The 21386-nt window shown below is 27.4% G+C and overlaps 1 protein-coding gene across 3 annotated transcripts in view; it reads left to right on the top strand.

The window, feature by feature from the left end:
* LOC136072142 (tyrosine-protein phosphatase non-receptor type 2-like) overlaps positions 1 to 21386 on the top strand; it is a 44828-nt gene that overhangs the window by 15696 nt on the left and 7746 nt on the right. For all 3 annotated transcript variants that reach the window (XM_065820693.1, XM_065820694.1, XM_065820695.1), the window contains exons 4-9: positions 1965 to 2000; positions 2072 to 2170; positions 6611 to 6742; positions 10042 to 10187; positions 17984 to 18038; positions 18147 to 18324. In XM_065820693.1, the coding sequence (XP_065676765.1) occupies positions 1965 to 2000; positions 2072 to 2170; positions 6611 to 6742; positions 10042 to 10187; positions 17984 to 18038; positions 18147 to 18324 (646 nt within the window). The remainder of the gene's footprint in view (positions 1 to 1964; positions 2001 to 2071; positions 2171 to 6610; positions 6743 to 10041; positions 10188 to 17983; positions 18039 to 18146; positions 18325 to 21386) is intronic.

A 21386-nucleotide genomic window follows, 5' to 3' on the forward strand; every position in this document is an offset into this window, starting at 1 on the left:
ATGATTAGGGTTGTCAGGAAAGCGAGTTGGAAAGTTGACTATTTGAGTTAGGGATTGAGAAAGGCAAAAGTTGTGGGCTTTAATGCCTGCAGAGTCACTGACACTAGAGCCAAGCCATTCAGAGTGGTGAGCATTAAAGTCACCGACAACAACTATATTAGCTGATGGATAAAGAGAGAGGGCTTGGTCAATATGATCAGAAATAACATCAAAAAGTGTACAGTCTTGAGATGAAGGAGATCGATATAGAACAAAGAGAAAGGCAATAGCGTGAAGTGGTGCTAAACGAAAGCACATAAAAGAATAGTCTGTGGATTCAAACCTAGTTTCACGACAAATGGGTGAATTCTTAAGAATGTAAATGCCTAGGCCAAGCATGTGACTATTGGAGTCTTGACGAATTAGAGGAAGATAACCATCAACACTAAGATCACAAGATGAAACAGCTGAACTCAAATTAGTCTCACAAAAAGCAAGTAGGTCTGGTGAACTTTGCAAGAGATAAGACTCAACAGAAGAAAAGTTACTTCGAAGACCACGAATATTAGTGAATGATAGGTTTAGAGAACTTGGTGATGATGATGGTTTTTTGTGTTTTATAGTTTTTGGTACTTTATTCATTTTTAAATTAGATTGAAGAACTTGACTCAAAGCATAGATAGTACTCAGAACACCGTTTAATAGCCCAAGCAATTGCCTCATTACTACTAATAAACCCTAAGCCGTAACAAAGGGCTCCAAATGTGGCCTCCGCAATGCACACCAAAAGTACAAACAGGGACACCATCCATGCGCAACATGGCACTATTAATACTTTGATATTTTTCAGCTGTTGATGGAATCAGCCTCTCTGAGAGCTACCACAGAGTTCGGGAAACCTGACTACCAGCCGGCCTCAGAACCATAAAACTGAGTTTTAGAGCTGTACCCTCATAAGGAGATAATAGAATGAGTTGCCTAGTCATAAAAACAGTGACACAAGCAAACCCATGCATTGAGTCAAGAAGATCCAGCATTCAACATCCTAAACTGGAAACAATGTATTAAAAATACATCTGCGCCAGCCTAATAGATGAAGAAGGGGTGCGAGGCTGGTCAACAGATAGAATCTGTTTACCCCTTAAGATAGAATCTGTTTACCCCTTAAGATAGAATCTGTTTAATACCCCAACAGATAGAATCTGTTTACCCCTTAATTTAACTCCTTCTTAAGACTTTGTACAATTTTTTTTCTAATAATGATTCTGTCTCTTCGTATGGAAGACCATACGAAGAGACAGAATCATTATTAGAAATATTAAAATTTAGTGTTTTACAGCTAACATGTTGAATTGCCAAAATCAACCCAAAGTTCAGCTTTTATCATAACTTTTTTTAATTATTTAGCACAAACTAACTGCTACTATGCAATTTAGTAAGGCTTTTTGGTTTGATATATGTTTTTTTTTTGTCACTTATGCTCAGCAGCACTATAATGTTTTTTGTCATTGTCTGTGTCATTTGCTGCATCAATTTCACGCTTAAATGAGGAGCACCCTGGAAATGATTTTTTCTTCACTATTCCATCATCTTTTCGTTTTTGATAATTTTTCGTTTTTTGTCTCAAATTTTCTTCTTTCTAGGTCAATACTTTGGCAACATCACCCATTTTCCCCCTTAGTCCATTTTTGCGTTGAACTGACAGAAAATCTCTATCTTTCTGTATGCAATTAAACACTTTCTGTATCATTTAAACAGCATTTGAATGAGCAATGTCAAAAATATTTTTACTCTTCCATTCTGCTTCCTTTTATTTTAATTAATTTTTATCAATGATTCCTGAGTGCACCAGCGATGAGAGTGAGTAAAATTAAGTTTTAGTAAAAGTTTTTTAAGTTTTACACTAAAATCATATCATAAATACATTAGAAAAACAAGATTTTCTAATGTATTTATGATATGATTAAAAACAAAATTTTCTTTAGGTTCCAGATGTAAACAGAACGTATATTCTAACGCAGGTATCTTTCTGTGAATTTGATATTTGTAATTTTAAATTCACCCACTAATAATGTAAATTTTCAATTTAAAGGGTCCATTGCCACACACATGTGAGAGTTTTTGGAAAATGGTTTGGGAAAATAATACAGAAGGAATAGTTATGTTAAATAAATTAGTGGAAAAAAATGCTGTATGTTACCTTGTTTTAATCAAAATTTTTATTTTTTTTATTATCTTTATTTTTTAGACTTTATGTTTTATGTGTTTTTCACCTTAAGATTTTTTTATTTTAAATTAACTTTATAAGTCCTATTACCCATTTGATTTAAAACAGAAAGTGATAATATCTAGTATAGGGTGGACCTTATTTTTAAAGTTTAAATATTTCAATAGCTAAACCCCCAGTTATAATCCACTATATGCAAAAATAATCCAGGCAAAATCTAAGAAATGTTGGACAGGATCTAGAGGTGGCTCAACAATTTTATAATTTTTCAAGACATCGAATAATCAGCGCCCGTTAAAATCTGCATAAAATCCTAACAATCTAAGCTTTTAATTAGTTGAAGTAGTAAACATTTTAAGTTAAAACCTCGAGGGCACCATACTCAATGTTTTTAAAAATCATATTCTAGTTCTTAGTAGACCATTTTTGCTTATGCTAATGTTTGTTTTAATTAACATTTTCAGAATTTTCAATAAAAAATTGCAATAAAGTGTCAAAAGTTCATCAGCAAAAGTAAATAATAAATACATATTTTATATGAAGCAGGTTTGTAGAATTTTTAATTTAGTTTATAAATGATTATATAATCCGACATCTAGTATCTAGAATCTATAGTATATCCATTAATGAATATAGTTGTAACAGGATAGGTATTCCTTTATCTACATACATAATTATCTAATTCTTTAACTTTTTGCTGTTTATAGATTATGTTCATTACATTCATAAATTTTATCTTGTTAACCCTACTGATGGAATTGTAATATGCCCTCTTTCTCCATTTGTTTCTGTTGTTGTTGCAGCAAAATATTGCTGCAACAACAACAGAAACAAATGGAGAAAGAGGAAAATTTTCAACAGTGACTTCACAAATCTAAACTTGAAAAAGATGCCTTATTGGAGATAGCTGTATTGGAGAACAGTAGCAGCACTGTGTTAGAAGAAGGTCAGTCTGAAGATCAAGATGCAAGTCTAAGCACAAGCACTATTACACCTCCACCACAAAAACGAGTCAAAAGTGTCAAATAAAAAAATCAAAGAGTGTTAAAGTTTTGTATCACCTAAACTAGCAGCTATGTTTGATTAAAACAGAATAAGTGACTGGACTGCCATGATGGTTGTGTTCAAGGCTTCAAGGGCTCTTTGACATTATGATTAAACACTTGCTTTGAACAGGTCAACCGTCCAACATCTACGTTAGAAACACAGAGAAAAAGTCGCAACTGACATTATAGAATCATTCTAACCTACTACAGCTTGTACAGTCCTCTGGAATTTTGACAGGCTGTTAATCCATTGGATTTTGTATAGACCATAGTAAAGTACAGGAAATTCTTGTCTTCAAAAAATCCAATCACAATGGTCATCAATTGACCAGAAAAGATATGAGAATGTCTTTTCAGATAAGTCAGCTTTAGCTGAATTTGCACTTGTCAAAGATTAAGTCATTAAATTCTGTGAACCACAGCAGTGGGATCATCAACTGCTAAATGGCTATTGCAAGCTGCTTAATTTAATGCTCATTCTTTTGAGCGGAGCTGGAAACATTTCCAAGCTCCTGGGCTAATGCATCAGGCTTGCTGGATGGTGAAAGCCATTTACAGTATATATATATATATATATATATATATATATATATATATATATATATATATATATATAAATATATATAAATATATATATATATATATATATATATATATACATATGTATATATATATATGCATATATATATATGTATGTATGTATATATATATATATATATATATATATATATATATATATATATATATACATACATACATACATACATACATACATACATACAGTATGCAAAAAAAATAATGGTACACTTTAAAAAAAAAATCATAGTTTTAAAGATTGCATCAAAAAAAATGAGTTCTCCGTTAAAATATTTAAAAGTTTTTTTTAGATATCTTATCAAATATTGTTTTAAGAATTTGTTTGTGTATTGATGAATTATTAATTGCTTTTCAAACCTATTGAATTTTACACAATTGATCTAATGATGCATAAAAATGATTGCAAAAAAAATAATTGTACAGTTCAAAAATAATGTCAAATTGATCAAATTCCATGAAAATTAGTATCGAGTAAAGCCTCCTTTAGCCTTGATGGCCTGATCTAGATGATTTGGCATTGAGTTGATCAATTTTTGGGTCTCTTCTGTTGTTATATTATTCCATGCCCTCATTATAGCTTCTTTCAACTTGTCTTTGCATCTAAATGCTCGGTCGCCAATTTTTCTATCCAAAATATACGACAAATTTTCTATTGGATTCAAGTCCAGACTTTGAGATGGCCATTCCAAAATATTGATGCTATTTATGTCAAAGTATACCTTCGTTTTCTTAGTGGTATATTTTGGATTGTTATCCTGCTGGAGTATGAAATTGCTTCCTATTCTCAATTTTTAAGTATATGGTTGCAAGTTAGCTTTGAGAATTTCACAATACATTGAAGCATCCATTTTGTCATCAATAAATGTAAATTTCCCCACTTCTTTTTAACTCATACTACCCCAAACCATTATATTTCCTCCTCAATGCATTACACTACCTCGCAAACAACTTAATTTATAAGCTTCTCCTTTTTTTCGCCACACTTTTTGGACTCCATCTGTTGAGACGAGATTGTATTTTGACTCATCTGACCACAAAATTTATTTCCAATATGATATCAGCATTTTTAAGTACTTCGATGCAAATTCCAATCGACATTTCATTCGTTTAGAAGTTAAAAAAGGTTTATTTTGAACCACTCTACCTCTATATCCTTGTTCTCTTATACAATTTCTGATTATTTGAGGAGTCACTGTGATGTTATGATCTTCTTGAATTTTTAAAGTTAATTTAGCTGCCGAAACAAATCTATTTTTCTTCACATTAATGTCAACAACATTAATGATATTTCGATCAATTGCATTAATGTTCTGGCGTTTTTGTCCTCTACCATCCTTATTAGCAAAGGTTCCAATCAGATTATGCTTCTTAACAATTGAGAAAATGAAGTTATGCTTTGACACAATTAACATCAGTGTTTTGGAATGGCCATCTCAAAGTCCGGACTTGAATCCAATAGAAAATTGGTGGTATTTTTTGGACAGAAAAATTGGCTAACGAGTATTTAGAAGCAGAGACAAGTTGAAAGATAAATTCTATGCATCATTAGATCAATTGTGTAAAATTCAATAGGTTTGAAAAGCAATTAATTCACCAATACACAAATAAATTCTTAAAACAATATTTGATAAGATATCTAAAAAAAATTTTTTAATATTTTAACGGACAACTCACTTTTTTAATGCAATCTTTAAAATTATGATTTTTTTTTAAGTGTATGATTATTTTTTTGCATACTATATATATATATATATATATATATATATATATATATATATATATATATATATATATATATATATATATATATATATATATATATATATATATATATATATATATATATATATTAAATAAATATATGTTTTTTTTAAATTATGTTTCCATCATCCATATTTAGTGAATTCTACACACACACATAAACACACACACTGTTATGATATGATAAACTGGTTTTTGAAGTATGGAACTGTTTAACACAAGTATCTGTAAGAAAAAAGTTAGTCAAAGCTAAAAAGTTCATCAGCCCGTAAGAGATTGGGTTTGGAGGGACCCAGTCACGTCAATAAATAATATAGCCTGGGAACTTAGTGTAAATGATTCTACAATATGGGTTGTTTTAAATAAGGATCTCAAGGCCAAGTCCAAAAATAAGAAGATATCTGTTTACTAAGAGCCTAAAATAAAAATAAAATAAAGATTTGAAGAAAGTTGCGCAGATTTTACAGTTTTTGGGTGAAAAAGTATTTACTGTGGATTTAATCTAAAATAGTCGAACTGACTGGTACATTTCAGACAAGCATCAGAAAAAGTCTCTGAAGACATCTGGTTTAAGTTCCAGACTAAACATCTGACCTCAGTAATAATCTTTGGCTTTGTGTTATCAGATGGCAAAAAGTCCTACCAGAAGTTATGGATTCTGGTGTCAAAATCAACACATAGTGTTGATTTTGATATGTAGTCTCAGTAAGCAGATGCCTTTTTATCCCTGGACTTGGCCTTGAGATCCTTTTTTAAAACAGCCCAGATGAACTTTTGAGTTAGTCTCAAAATTTGTCATGCACACTGTAAATCCTCTATTGAAAAAGTTCATGCTATTAAGTTTATTTTTAAGTATAGGAATTTCTCACGTAATTGTTGTTTAATAATAGTTTAAAAAAATATTTATAATATTTATATGATATATTTGTTACATTAGCATATATGCTTTACTGTTGTTTATTAACATAAACTATGCAGATCGTGTTATTATTTTTTTAAGGTTAAATGCCACCCATATTGGCCAACAAATGAAGAAGAGTCAATTAAGTATGGTGATTATGATATCTGTACCCTCAGTGAATCATTTGAAACCTCCTATATTCTAAGAGAGTTTTTGTTAACTCATCTTCCAGTAAGAATTTTATTTTCTGACTTAGTGGTGCAGTGGTAGAACATCTTGCTTATGAAGTGATCACTCTATCATAGTGGTAAAATGTCTATCATTAAACCACGACCACATTTTATGTGTTATATTTTAATGAAAAAATAAAAAACAAGATAAATTAGTGTTACCACTAATTTATTTGTCATTTTAGATGTTTTCAAGCAGATTTCAATCAAATTTTATTAAATTTGATTAAAAGCAAAAGTTTTAAAACTATTTTTACAATATCCAGATATTGTTTACGTGAATATCCCTTTCATTAAAAATAGTAACAAAAAAATTTCATATTGAATGTCATGTTCAGAACATATTTTATATGCCCTAGCTGAAAATCATTTTAAAATACTAATTAGGAGAGACCGGGGCTAGTTCCAACAAAATTTTAAAAACTACATTCCTATAACTTTATTATTTTATATATTTTTTTTTCAGGGTTATGAAATCTTAGTGATTATTATTGAAATCTTGAATGAAATCTTATACTTGAATGAAATCTTAGTGACATATTAATCCAACATTGATAAATATAAAACTTTCCTTTATAACATAAAAATATTCTGCAATAATAAAACAAAAATGAAAAAAAAAAAAAAAACTTATCTCGTACCGGGGCAAGTTGCAACAGTGAACAAGGTAAGTTGCAACGCAATACTTTGAAAGTATAAGCCTTGCAGAGTTAACAGAAAAATTACTAGTTAATTTTTATTTGGCAACAAAAGTTTTATAAAAAATAAAAGTAGTATTTTCATTGAGCTGCAATACTTTTATTATGTGAGACTTTACATGTACCTGACTTGTTTTAGACTTAAGAAATTAAATTATGAGGATTATTATTTAAACTAATTTATTATTTAAACTCCATAATGTTTTCTAAAAAAAAAAGTAATCTCTTAGTCAATATACAGTAAATTAGTTTAGAAAAATGGAAAAGAAATTTTTAGGATATTTAAGTCCTGTTTTTACTCACATCATTTTATTTGAAAAAAAAATTTTCAGTTCAACTTGTTGATGTAGAAGTATTAGATTTTCTCTTACTAGAACTAATTTCTTTTTCAGACATAAGTTGCTGTTTTACAAGAGTTTTTGTAAGTATTTCTGTATGCTTCCTCTTGATCTAGTATTTCTTTCCTAGGTTGTGCTTTTGGTAGGGGTTTTACAATCTTTGGGGAAAATTCTAATGATAGAATGCAGCTATTGATATTTGTGTATTTGTCATATAATTCTAAGTTTACAGTAAAACCCTGAAAAACTTCAAAAACAAAAAGAATTTTATATTGGAAAAAAAAATTATCAATAACTTTTGAAATTTTAACTTTTTACTATAAGCTGTAGTGTTAAAGTTATATTTATATAATGTAAAAAAAAATTGGGAAAAGTATATAAAACCATTTTTCAAACGGCATTGTTGCAACTTACCCCTGTTGCAACTAGCCCTGGTCTCCCCTACTGTACTCAGTGAAAAGAGCAAATTAAGTTTTATAAGTATGTTTCTGATTACATTGTTACGGTATAAGGAAAACTCATGTTTGAGAATTGAATAAATGGTTAAAATATAAACATCTAGAAAAATTAATTGATGTTAAGCATTTTGATATTCACACATATATTGAAGAGCATTATCTTGTGAATTTAAAATTGTTAAAAAGGAATTTGCTTTATATAAACTGAAAAATTAAGCATCATAAGATTTTGGCTCAATATTTATATTTAAAGCCTTTTGAATAGCATTTGATTTAATATGCTGTAAATATGCTCTAAATAATATGCTATGGAGTCTCCCACAGGTGGACTTACTTAATTGCACTTGTGGTGCATGTTACATTGGTAAAATGAGAAAAAATAATTTCCACATGAATTAAAAAGCATAAAAGGAATGTTACTAAAGCCAACTGGGATGCATCTTGAGTTCTGACTGGGATGCAACTGGGATGCATCTTGAGTTCTGACTGGGATGCAACTGGGATGCATCTTGAGTTCTGACTGGGATGCATCTTGAGTTCTGGAATCAAATGTTTATTATGTATTTAGAAATCAAATATTTATGAATAATTATTAAGTTTTTAGAAATCAAATATTCATGAACAATTATAAAGTATTTAGAAATCAAATAGTAGTATAATAAATATATTAGTTTTATATAATAGATATATTAAGTATTATATATTAATAGATATTTTTATATGATGGATATATTACACAGTTTTATATAATAGATTTATTAAGTATTAGAGGTTAGTTACAGAAGGTTTTGTAAAAATCTGTAACTAACCTCTAATACCTCTTTGCTCAATAATAGTTTTAATCTATATATTATCATTCAATAAGTACATTTATAACAAAAAATAGTGATTTTAAATTCATTATAAATTAATTTAAATTTGGGCAGGTAAGGCTCTTTAGCTGTGGTAAAAGCAACTTATTGAAGAGAAAGAAAACTCTGGTATAAAGCCCAATTATAGGTAAAAGTAGGAGGACTTGTAAACATTGTATGTTAATCTTGTTATAAAGTCTTGATTTGCAAAGCAAGTTATTGCTAAGTAGAATGTCCTGTTATAAAATTTTATGTCATATTTAAACAAAATATTTAGCATTATGGAAACTTGCCCAAACCAATTGTATGTTTTTGAGGAGTTTCCATAATGCAACAACTAAATAGGGATATTAAAAAAGTTGTGCGACATGTTGCAGTACACAAGCACCAGTTGTAGAAATATCTAACAAGTACAATGAATTCAAAATAAAAAAATAATTTTTAGATTTATTTAATACTGCTAATATCCATTTAATTCTACTATATATTTTTATTAATATAAATATATTTTTATTATAAAAATATATTTTTGTTTACAAAATTATTTTTTTATTTAGAAAAGCATATTTTTATTTAGAAAAATATATTTTTGTTTATAAAAATATATATTTTTTAAAAAAATATATTTTTGTTTATAAAAATATATTTTTGTTTATAAAAATATATTTTTGTTTATAAAAATATATTTTTGTTTATAAAAATATATTTTTGTTTATAAAAATGTATTTTTGTTTATAGAAATATATTTTTGTTAATAAAAATATATTTTATTATAGTAGAATTTTATTTATAAATTATATTTTATATTAATCAAACCACACATCAGAAAATGTTTTTTTACCAACAGATCCGAAGCGGACACATTTTAATTAACTAGTAAAACAAAAAATTATTAATTTTGCTAAACATGTGAATTTATGACGTTATGCACTCTACTATTTTTATTTTATTCTAGAGTTCCAGTAAACGCCATATTAAACAGTTTCATTACATGACATGGCCGGATTTTGGAGTTCCTGATGACCCTTTGACCTTTCTTAAATTCCTATCACATATCAAATCTACAGGAGTATTATTTTCAAACCCTGTAATTCATTGTAGGTAAGTTGAAATAATCATAAATTGACCAATGGCCATATATATATATATATATATATATATATATATATATATATATATATATATATATATATATATATATATATATATATATATATATATATATATATATATATGTATATATATATATATATATATATACATACATATATATATATATATATATATATTTATATATATATATGTATATATATATACATACATATATATATATATATATATATATATATATATATATATATATATTATTATAAAAGATCAAAAAAAACATTTTCTCACAATAAAAAAAATAATATTTTATAAAAAATTTTCGCTGGGTTATAGATACCAGCATCATCAGCTTGTAAAATGTTACAATAATTTTTAATCGTTATAGTTTATATAAAATTGTTACTATTGACGTCAGCGGTTGAATGGCTTCTTTTGATTTTTAAATTTTAAAAATGGCGTCCAAAACATAGTTTTTACATATTGGCCTTCATCAAGGTTAATTCCGCCGTTTCGCGCAGAGCACATGTTGTTTTGTATTTCTAACGCCTCTCTAATTTTTCTTTCAAACTTTTTATTTCTTTTTCAAACGTTCTTGTTTTTTCCCAAATAATATTTTCTTTGCAAAAGGTTTTATGATATGCTAATGCAGATTGATTAGGCTTGTTTTCATTAATGCTCTTCTGATGTTGATGCATCCGCGTACTTACCTGCATTTTTGTTTCACCTATGTAGACTTTGGAGCAGTTGCATTTTATTATATACGTTCCAGGTTGGCTGTTACTTGGTAGTTTTGTTTTGTTTTTTGATGTTAATAAAGATCTTAAATTTGGGTTTGATTTAAATACTGCTCTGTACCCTGCTTTTCGGAATATTTTTCGAAGTTTTGGTGAAAGGCCTGGTACCCAAGGTAAAGACACTACAGGAAGATTGTTGCATTCTGATGGAATTTTGTTTTTATTTTGTCTTTTTTGATGGAATTGGTGTGTAATATTCCTCAATAGCTTTTCATCGTACCCATTTTCAATAAACATGTCAGTTAAAAAATTTATTTCGTTTTGCAAATGATGTTTACTACAGATGGAGTAAGCTCTGTGGAGAAAACCTTTAAATATAGCTGTAAAAATATTTGGATCGTGATTTGAATGCGGTTTAATTTGAATGTTAGTGATTGCCTCTTTTCGATATACTTTGTACTCATATTTTCCTAGTGTGTTATTTGTAATGGTTATGTCAAGAAAGTTAAGCGTTTTTGTTTCGTTTTCAACTTCAATTGTGTATTGTATTGCAGGATGTTGTTGATTTAAAATATCTTGGAACTGTTTTGCTTGTTTGATGTTAGGAAATCTTGCATGACTATCGTCAACGTATCTTAAAAATGATTTTAGATTAAGTGCCGGATTTTGTGTCAAAGCCATTTTAATTGCATTATTTTCATGGAATTGTAGAAAAGATTCCGCGAGAACAACCATGAAAGAAAGTCCGATTGGTCCTGAGTTTTCCATTACGTGAATCTCATTGTTCCAATGAAAATAACATTGATATAAGCAAAGTTCTATGAGTTGCTTTATTTCAGGTATACTTAGTTTTGTTAAGTTTTTATATGATAAATTGTTACTTAATTGTTCTAAAAGTATAACGGTGGCTTCTTTTAACGGAATTGACGGGTACAAATTTACAACATCATAAGATACTTGAATATCATTGTTGGCGACATTCCAATTTTCAGCTTTTTTTATAAAGTCAAAAGAGTTTTTTAATCGTGTCGGATTTTCATTTAAGACTGGTTGTATTATCTTAACTAAGAATTCTGATATTCCGTGGTTTGGTGTGCCAATGGTAGAGATAATTATTCTCATAGGGTACGATTTTTCCGGTTTATGAGCTTTTATTACTCCATACATTCGAGGTGGGATAGGATCACTTGGATATATTTTTTCGTATTCCTCTTTAGAAAAACGCTGTTTTTTATTTAGTTTTGAAAGAAATCTTCTAATTTTTGCCGCGTAACTGGCAGTAGGGTCTTCACTAATAATTTTTGTCGGACCAATTTGTTCACGGATTTTTTCTAAAGCTTTAGAATGTTCAATTCTTACAAAACCTGTTCCTTTGTCAAACGGGTATATAGCAATGGTTTCATCGTTTTTTATTTCTCTAAAAGATATCCTCTGTTCTTTTGTCAGATTGTTATTTATTTTTTTCTCCGTTTTTAGTATTCTTAAAACATTTTTTCTTAAATTATGTGCGTTTTCTACTTTGTTGTTGTATTCTAATTTTAACGCAGAAGACTCTGTTGTTGTTATAATATCCATGTATGGTATCGACTTTAAAGATGGTACAAAATTTGGACCAAGGTTTAGAAAATCCTTGTGACTTATGGAAATATCGGTATCGCAAAGGTTTAAAACTGCGTCCTTTTTATATTTTGTTGTTTTTCTCGCAATATCTTTTCCATTTGCATGTTCACTTTGAAGTATGTTAAACTTTTTTATTAATCGTTCTTTTGATTTAACAAACATGCTTTCCCTTGATTTTTCAGTAATTTGTTCTAATTTAATATAGTCTTCTTCATTAAGTTTACATTTAAGAAAGTTTTGAAGTTTTTTAACATCATTCATAAAATTAAAGAATCGTTTCTTTGAATCATATTTTATGCAAATTAAGAGTTCAAATCTAAAACGAAAAATTATACCTACTGCTCTTTTACTTTTTATTGGAGAGTTTATTCGTAACGATTTTGGAATAAATTTATGTTTTTCGCATTTTTGTAAAAAAATGTATTGGTTTTTCGATTTAGCAACAGATTTTTTAACGATTGTAATTGTTCAGTGCTTTTGTAGATTTCAGCTCCGTATTTAGCTGTAATTAGAAATTTGAAAGATGACATCTTGTATGAGAGTATATTATATATTATTTTAAAACATCAAGAAATACAGTTTCTCTCAATACAAATAATATTATTTTATAAAATATTTTCGCTGGGTTATAGATACCAGCATCATCAGCTTGTAAAATGTTACAATAATTTTTAATCGTTATAGTTTATATAAAATTGTTACTATTGACGTCAGCAGTAACATTCAAATTAAACCGCATTCAAATCACGATCCAAATATTTTAACAGCTATATTTAAAGGTTTTCTCCACAGAGCTTACTCCATCTGTAGTAAACATCATTTGCAAAACGAAATAAATTTTTTAACTGACATGTTTATTGAAAATGGGTACGATGAAAAGCTATTGAGGAATATTACACACCAATTCCATCAAAAAAGACAAAATAAAAACAAAATTCCATCAGAATGCAACAATCTTCCTGTAGTGTCTTTACCTTGGGTACCAGGCCTTTCACCAAAACTTCGAAAAATATTCCGAAAAGCAGGGTACAGAGCAGTATTTAAATCAAACCCAAATTTAAGATCTTTATTAACATCAAAAAACAAAACAAAACTACCAAGTAACAGCCAACCTGGAACGTATATAATAAAATGCAACTGCTCCAAAGTCTACATAGGTGAAACAAAAATGCAGGTAAGTACGCGGATGCATCAACATCAGAAGAGCATTAATGAAAACAAGCCTAATCAATCTGCATTAGCATATCATAAAACCTTTTGCAAAGAAAATATTATTTGGGAAAAAACAAGAACGTTTGAAAAAGAAATAAAAAGTTTGAAAGAAAAATTAGAGAGGCGTTAGAAATACAAAACAACATGTGCTCTGCGCGAAACGGCGGAATTAACCTTGATGAAGGCCAATATGTAAAAACTATGTTTTGGACGCCATTTTTAAAATTTAAAAATCAAAAGAAGCCATTCAACCGCTGACGTCAATAGTAACAATTTTATATAAACTATAACGATTAAAAATTATTGTAACATTTTACAAGCTGATGATGCTGGTATCTATAACCCAGCGAAAATTTTTTATAAAATAATATTATTTGTATTGAGAGAAACTGTATTTCTTGATGTTTTAAAATAATATATAATATACTCTCATACAAGATGTCATCTTTCAAATATATATATATATATATGTATATATATATATATATATATATATATATATATATATATATATATATATATATATATATATATATATATATATATGTGTATATATATATATATATTTTTTTTTTAAATGATAAAAAACATATTTGGTTATTATTATTTTTATTATTTAATAGTGGTATTTAATAGTAATATGTATATAGTAAGCGACCGGGGCTATGGCCGAGGCTAGGTTTGATAACACATAGACGTGACTGGGGCCAGGTTTATGACCAGGGCTGCATAAATTTTGATAGAACCTATAAAAGTGTTATTTTAAATTAAAATTTACGACATGAATTTTATTTAAAAACAACATTTTATAGGATTTATCAATTTTAATGCAGCCCTGGCCGGGTTTATGATCGGGGCTGCATTAATATTAATAGATCCTATAAAAGTATTGTTTTTAATTATAACTTATATCCTAAATTTTAATTAAAAATAACATTTTTATAGGATCTATCAATATTTATCAAACCTAGCCCCGGCTATAGCTCCGGTTGCTTACTATATGTATATTCAACTGAAGAATATGCTTTAAAATTAGAAAAAAATGTTAATATTGAAAAAGCTGAATTTTGTGACAAAATGTAGGCAAAACATTAAACAACTTTTTAAGTGTAAAAATAGCTAGTAATCTTTCCAAAAATCAATATCTAGCTTTAAATGAACTAAAAAAGTCAAATGAAATAAAGATATATCCTTTTGATAAATGATGTGGATTTGCTATTTTAGATTCAGAATCTGGATTAAAAAAAATTAAAAGAACTACTTGGTAACAATACTATTTCTGCTGTCGATCCTGCACAAAATTTTCTTTGTCTTATTCAACTCTCAGTAAACTTAAAAAGAAAAAAAATTTGATAAAAAAACTTATGATCAAATTTATCCTTCTGATGCTGTTCAACTTAGATTATATGAATGCATCAAAGCACATAAAATTGATAAATGTTACCCTATGCGAACTATAGTTTGGCACACCAGCTCATACTATTGCATATATGCTCATATATGCTCAATTATTGGCACACCAGCTTATAAACTTTTGCAACATCTTGTTGAAATAATACAACCTACACCTAGCAAAAATGACTGCAGGGTTAAAAATTCTTTTTCAATTGTATCTTAGACTAAAGAATGGGTTATCGAAAAAAATGAAATTCAGGTTTCCTGGGTTGTTATTAATTTGTATCCACCTGTTCCACTTGATAAAGCAACAATTGTTATAATTGAAATTTTAATAAAAATATTGTCAAAAAAATTAAATATCTTAGAAAGCTTCTTTTTTTTTTTAAGTTTATTTCGCTTTTCACTATAAATACAGTTTTTATATACATACATATACAACAAAATAAATTGCTGGAGCTAGAAGAAGACATAATGTCTTATCACCAAGCACCATTTTTATAAAATTGTCAGTTAAAAATATTTTATTGTAAAGACGCAAAATATGTAAACTAGAAGATAATAATATATCATATTGTTTTATGTAAGTTTTGATACATAAAGTAGCAAATAGTAATTGCTAAACTGCTTACATTTTCTACAGTAGCAAAAAAACAAATAAATGTTACACACCTACACATACCATTCTGAGAAAGAGGTAATATCATTAATAAACTTTGTTATATGGATTTTGGTAATAAATTTTTTTAAAAATCTATTTCAATTATATATTTGAGTTTAACTTTATTTAAAAGAAACATTTAAAATCAAGCATAGTGTAATCCATGAATAAGAAGTACTGTTTAGGTTCTTTTTTAAATAGATCTAATGAGGTTATCTTTCGATTAGTTATGTCTGAGAATGTTTTCCATATATATGGTCCATGATACTTAATTGAGTATGAGCTCAATTTCAAACTATATTTTGGAACAACAAAGTTGTTTTTTGAGAATCTTGTAGTGTATTTATGACAGATTTCACTAAAATAGGATTCAAATATATTTGGAGACAATCCTAACTTAGTTCTATACATAAAAACAAAAATTTGATAATAAAGGTAAAATTGATTTTATATATATTTAATGTTCCAAATAAACACAGGAGAGGTTCGCAAGGTTCTTTTTTCTTAGCATCAAATACAATTCAACATGCTTGTTTTTGTTTACTGTAAAGCTTTTTTAGTTTTGTATAATAGGTTCTTGCCCAAGCAATGTTACAGTATGTTAAGTAACTATGAATAAAAGCAAAGTATGGACTTTTTAGTGATTTAAAATTAAGAAATGGTTTAGCGCTATATAGCATTCCAATAGTTTTTGAAATTTTTTTTCCTAGACTGTTTATATGAAAATTCCATCTCATAAATTTTCATTTTACTCCACGCCTAAAAAGTTTACTGATGATTTCCTTTTAATAATAGTTTTATTTACAAAAAGATTTGGCAATTTCAATAGGATTTTATCCATTTTATTTGATTTATGGAATAGTTTAAATTTAGTTTTGTTAGTATTCAAAAAAAGTTTGTACTTAAAAACCTCTCATTAACTTTTTCTAATTGTTCATTAACGTGTTTAAAAAGTATTTTGATATCTTTGTGTGAATAAAAAGAGTGGAATCATCAGCAAATAGAATTAAATTTATAAGATTTGATGATAAATCTAGATCATTTATGTACAGTAGAAACAAAAATGGCCCTAAAATAGAACCCTGAGGAACCCCTAAGAAAAGATGAAGAAATTAGAATAAAAGGAACTAAAAATTAAAAGAAATTAAAACAAAAGAAATTAAAATTAAAAATAAAATAAAAGTTGTTTTAACATTTCTTTTTTTTAAACTTTTAAAAATAATAATCATATTAAGTAGTTAATAATAAGTTAACAAAAATATCAAATTATTGGTGTTGTTAAACGCACAATGAAAAAAGAAAACTTCAATAAACATAATAACTTTATATATTCTATTCGATATTTACATATATTTCAGAAAAACTTAAAAATTCTTTTCAAAACTCTTAAAAGTGTTATTAATATGCAAACAAACATTACTTTACTTTAAAGAAAATAAGAAAATTTAAAATAAGCACGCTTTTAAAGAAAACAATCATACTATTTAAGCATGGTTTTTTAAAAGTAATTGCAAATGCTTTCGTTTTAAATAATTTTTCTATGCTTTTATTAACGCATGTTTGAACATAATTACTTTCATAATTACTCAACAGCGTACTTACTTATTATTATTAGTTATTTTACTTAAAAGTAAAGGTATTGAAGAAAGTAATCATTTTTTAGCATGGTTTCTTTTATAGTCTTTAAAATGTGTTAGTAACTAATTATTTTTGATAATAAATAAAAATCTATCAATCACATAATTATTTTGAAAAAAAATCCGAAGTAATGCGTTCGCTTTGAAAAATTTTTTACATCGCATTTCTTTACTGTTGCTTATGCAAACGCCATTGTTTGCATAAGCAACAGTAAAGAAACGCGGTGTTTATTTTTCTGTCTTTTTTTTTAAAAGCGTTTGTTGGTTTGTCACGCCCTGATACATACATATATATATATATATATATATATATATATATATATATATATATATATATATATATATATATATATATATATATATATATATATATATATATATATATGTATGTATGTATATATATATATATATATATATATATATATATATATATATATATATATATATATATATATATATATATATATATATATATTATAATATTGGTTATAGTTATCAATAATATAATAAAAATTTACTTAAATATAGTGCTGGTATTGGACGTAGTGGGACATTTTGTTTAGTTGATGCTGTTCTAGCCATCGTAAGTATAATACTTATTATAATAATTAGTTAAAATTAGAATTTATTATTATTTTTAATTTTTATGTTATTTTTAAAAATTTTTTTTCGAATGTTATTTTTTTCTCAGGCTAAGCAAAAAAATGCTCCAGATGGTCTAGACCCTAGAGCACTTTTATTGTCAATGCGTAAGTACCGTTCTGGTTTGATTCAGACTGCTGAACAATATAGATTTGCGCTAGTCACCATAGTTTCAGGCCTGAAACAAATGTTTCCGCAATACTTTTCAGAAAATAAAAATGATATAGGTAAGTAATTTAAGTAATTCTACTATTTTTTTAAATTTTAATAAAAATTAATTTTTCTTAAAATTATTAAAAATAAATAGGCTAGCCAATGTATCTACAACAATTTTAAAATCCATAAATTATTTACAGGTAAATTTGTTGATAAAAGTACTTGATTTAAAAAGCAAATTACAGAAACACTAAATTTACTTAGGCTTTTATCATATTTACTGAATATAAAACATCAGTTGTAATAAAGCTACAACACTTGATGTCAAATACTTGTCCAAAAACTAGACACAAATTAATGTTCTTATATATTCTTACTAATTTTTATTAATGTTGTCTATGCTCACTAAGTTTTTTGATGTGATTTTTATTTATTTACTTTTCATTTATTTATTATTTCATTTGATTTTTACTTATTTGCGTAAACTAACTCCTGCCTTGTCATTTCTACATAAAAATACCACCACTTTTATTTCTTAAGTAAGCTTTTACGCCTAACATTTTTCACAAATATTTATGTTTGGCAAATATTATTATACTGTTGTTATTACACTGATACTGATGGATAAAAAAAAGTTGATATCAATGCTGATTCCGATTAATTAACCAATTATAAGAATAATCAGTAATATAAAACTAAATATTACAGGTCAGGTCAGAATCAAGATCATCATGATTACCTACACACTAAAAAATAAAGGTAGAAGTTTTTAGTTGAGGTAGGATATGTGATATACCCTTAATAAGGTATAATTTTCTACCTTATAAGGTAGAAAATTATACCTTTAAGTTAAAAAATTGTATGACAAATAATTGTTTTTAATATAATTTTCTATCCTAAAAGGTAGAAAATTATACCTTTCTAAGGGTATATCACATATCCTACCCTAAGGTAGAAATTTCTACCTTTTTTTTTTAGTGTGTAGCCACCTATTAACATGTGATCAAGTATAACCTGGCAGATGTTTTGCTACATTGTAACTCTGAATTGAAATATGGCTGTGTGAATTTAGGCTAGAGATAATGTCTTGACAAAAATATTTGTCTTGAGTAGGTGTTAACATCTGGCTACTGTCTTGTAGAAGACTTCTTGGGCAAAAACTTTAGAGGTAAGCAAAAATTTTTTGTAGGCCAGCCTTGCACTCCTTTTTCATCAATAGGTTGGCATAGATTTAAACCTGCATTACATTGTTTTTTGCCTTGGATGATGAGCGCAAGATCTTCTTCACTCCTGTGTTGTTTCTCATCTGCATTAATGATCATCCCAATAATCTTACCCTTTAAGTTACGTCTATTTGATAAGTCCATAGATGAGACAACTATATACTTTAGTCAAAAAAGTTATGAGGTTTTAATTGTTTAGAAAAAGCAGCCGGTCTTGAATGTTATCTCTCTACTATGACAGTAAAGTGCTCTTATTTTCTTACACTTCATACTATTCCATAGCTCTTGAAATCTCTAATTTATCCTTGTATGTAATACTGTTGTCATGTTTGGGCTGGTTCTTCTAATTATGCTCATTCTCCTTTAGACATTGTAAATGTAGTAGGACTCAAGCTTCCACGTTTATGCTTCTGTCCCATTTATCCTATGACTGCACCTTTTTCTATTATCTACAACTACTACCATGGTCACTGGACACACAATATACACCTCTCACGCATCTTTTGTTCAGTCCCAAAACCTAAATTTGTTTCATTACAAAACTCTTGTTCTACCTAAACTCAATCTCTCATGACTCATCATATAGCAAAGTTGCATCACTTTACTGTATCTGTTTCACCATGCTCAAAACACTTTTATAATTCTAGTTTTTTTACACCAAACACAAGTTTTTAGAAGTCCTGTCTTCATGTTTTTCTCCCTCATGCAGCTTACAGTTTTTAAAGTCTTCTCTCAACCGTTTTTATGTTGTTTAACTTTCTTCTTTTTTTTTTGTTAACTACCAATTTACATAATGTTGATTGCAGCCTTTTTGGAAAAGAATTTTTATTAAAAGTATATTTTTAGTTGTATATCTTTGCCTCAAAAATAAAATGTATATCTATGTTATATATAGAAAGAAAAAGTTTGGTTTGTTTAACATATAACTATTTTCATAATGCCAGATTAAATTTATTTAAAAAAGCAATTAGTTACAGAAAATTGATAAATCAAAAAAAAGGCTGATTCTAATTACAATACAAATTGTGCAATAAGTGGCCGTTTAAGTCAATACCAATACCTATACCCAGTAATGGGTACATCACTAATATTTTCTATTGTTTTGATATCATTAAATATAAGAGCAAAAATTAAAAAGTAATGTTATTACCACATTCTGTTACATCACTAATAGACTTGCTATCTGCCACTGCCAAGTTTGTTAACAGCCAGTAACCACCAATTTTTAATTTTATTACTGTTTAATTAAAATCCAACGAGCACTAAAAATACAGCTTCATTTAAACTCTTCAGTTTTTTAATTTTAAAATTATAATCAGGTAATGTTAACCGAAACTTAGTTCTTGATTTTTGTCATTTTTTTTTAGCTCTTGTTCGGCTCATTTTGTAATTTGATAATCAATGTTTTGTATTTGCTGTTGTATAAAGGGCCAACTGAAATCAAGGAAACTTGTTTTATTTTCATATTTCTTTTTGTTCAAATATTTAATATGAAAAGATCAATTAATAATACATTCCTATATTATTGCGAAGCTAATAAAATTTCATTAAAATATATAAAAATAAAGTTGTGCAGCACCTTTAAAAAAAAAGTGTATCGCTTGTATGAAGTTATTATGAAGAATTAGTAGCTGAAGTGGTCAAAATCTAGATGAAAATAATTATTAGTACCCTATTTGGAAATTGAAAAGGTCAAGTTAGATAATAGTAAAACATTCAACTTCTAGTGGAAACACAAAAAATCATTTATTTTGGTAAAAAAAATTGTCACAGATGAAATCTCTACCAAAGAAAAAAATGTATTAAGAAAGCGATGCAGTAAAAGTAGATTTGTATCAAAAGTGAAATTTAATATTACTTGTGACTTTGATTTTTTACGGATTTGTTGTTGCTGAACCTGTAGAAAGAAC

This window comes from Hydra vulgaris, chromosome 15 (assembly GCF_038396675.1).
Source record: "Hydra vulgaris chromosome 15, alternate assembly HydraT2T_AEP".
Classification (NCBI taxonomy): Eukaryota; Metazoa; Cnidaria; class Hydrozoa; order Anthoathecata; family Hydridae; genus Hydra; species Hydra vulgaris.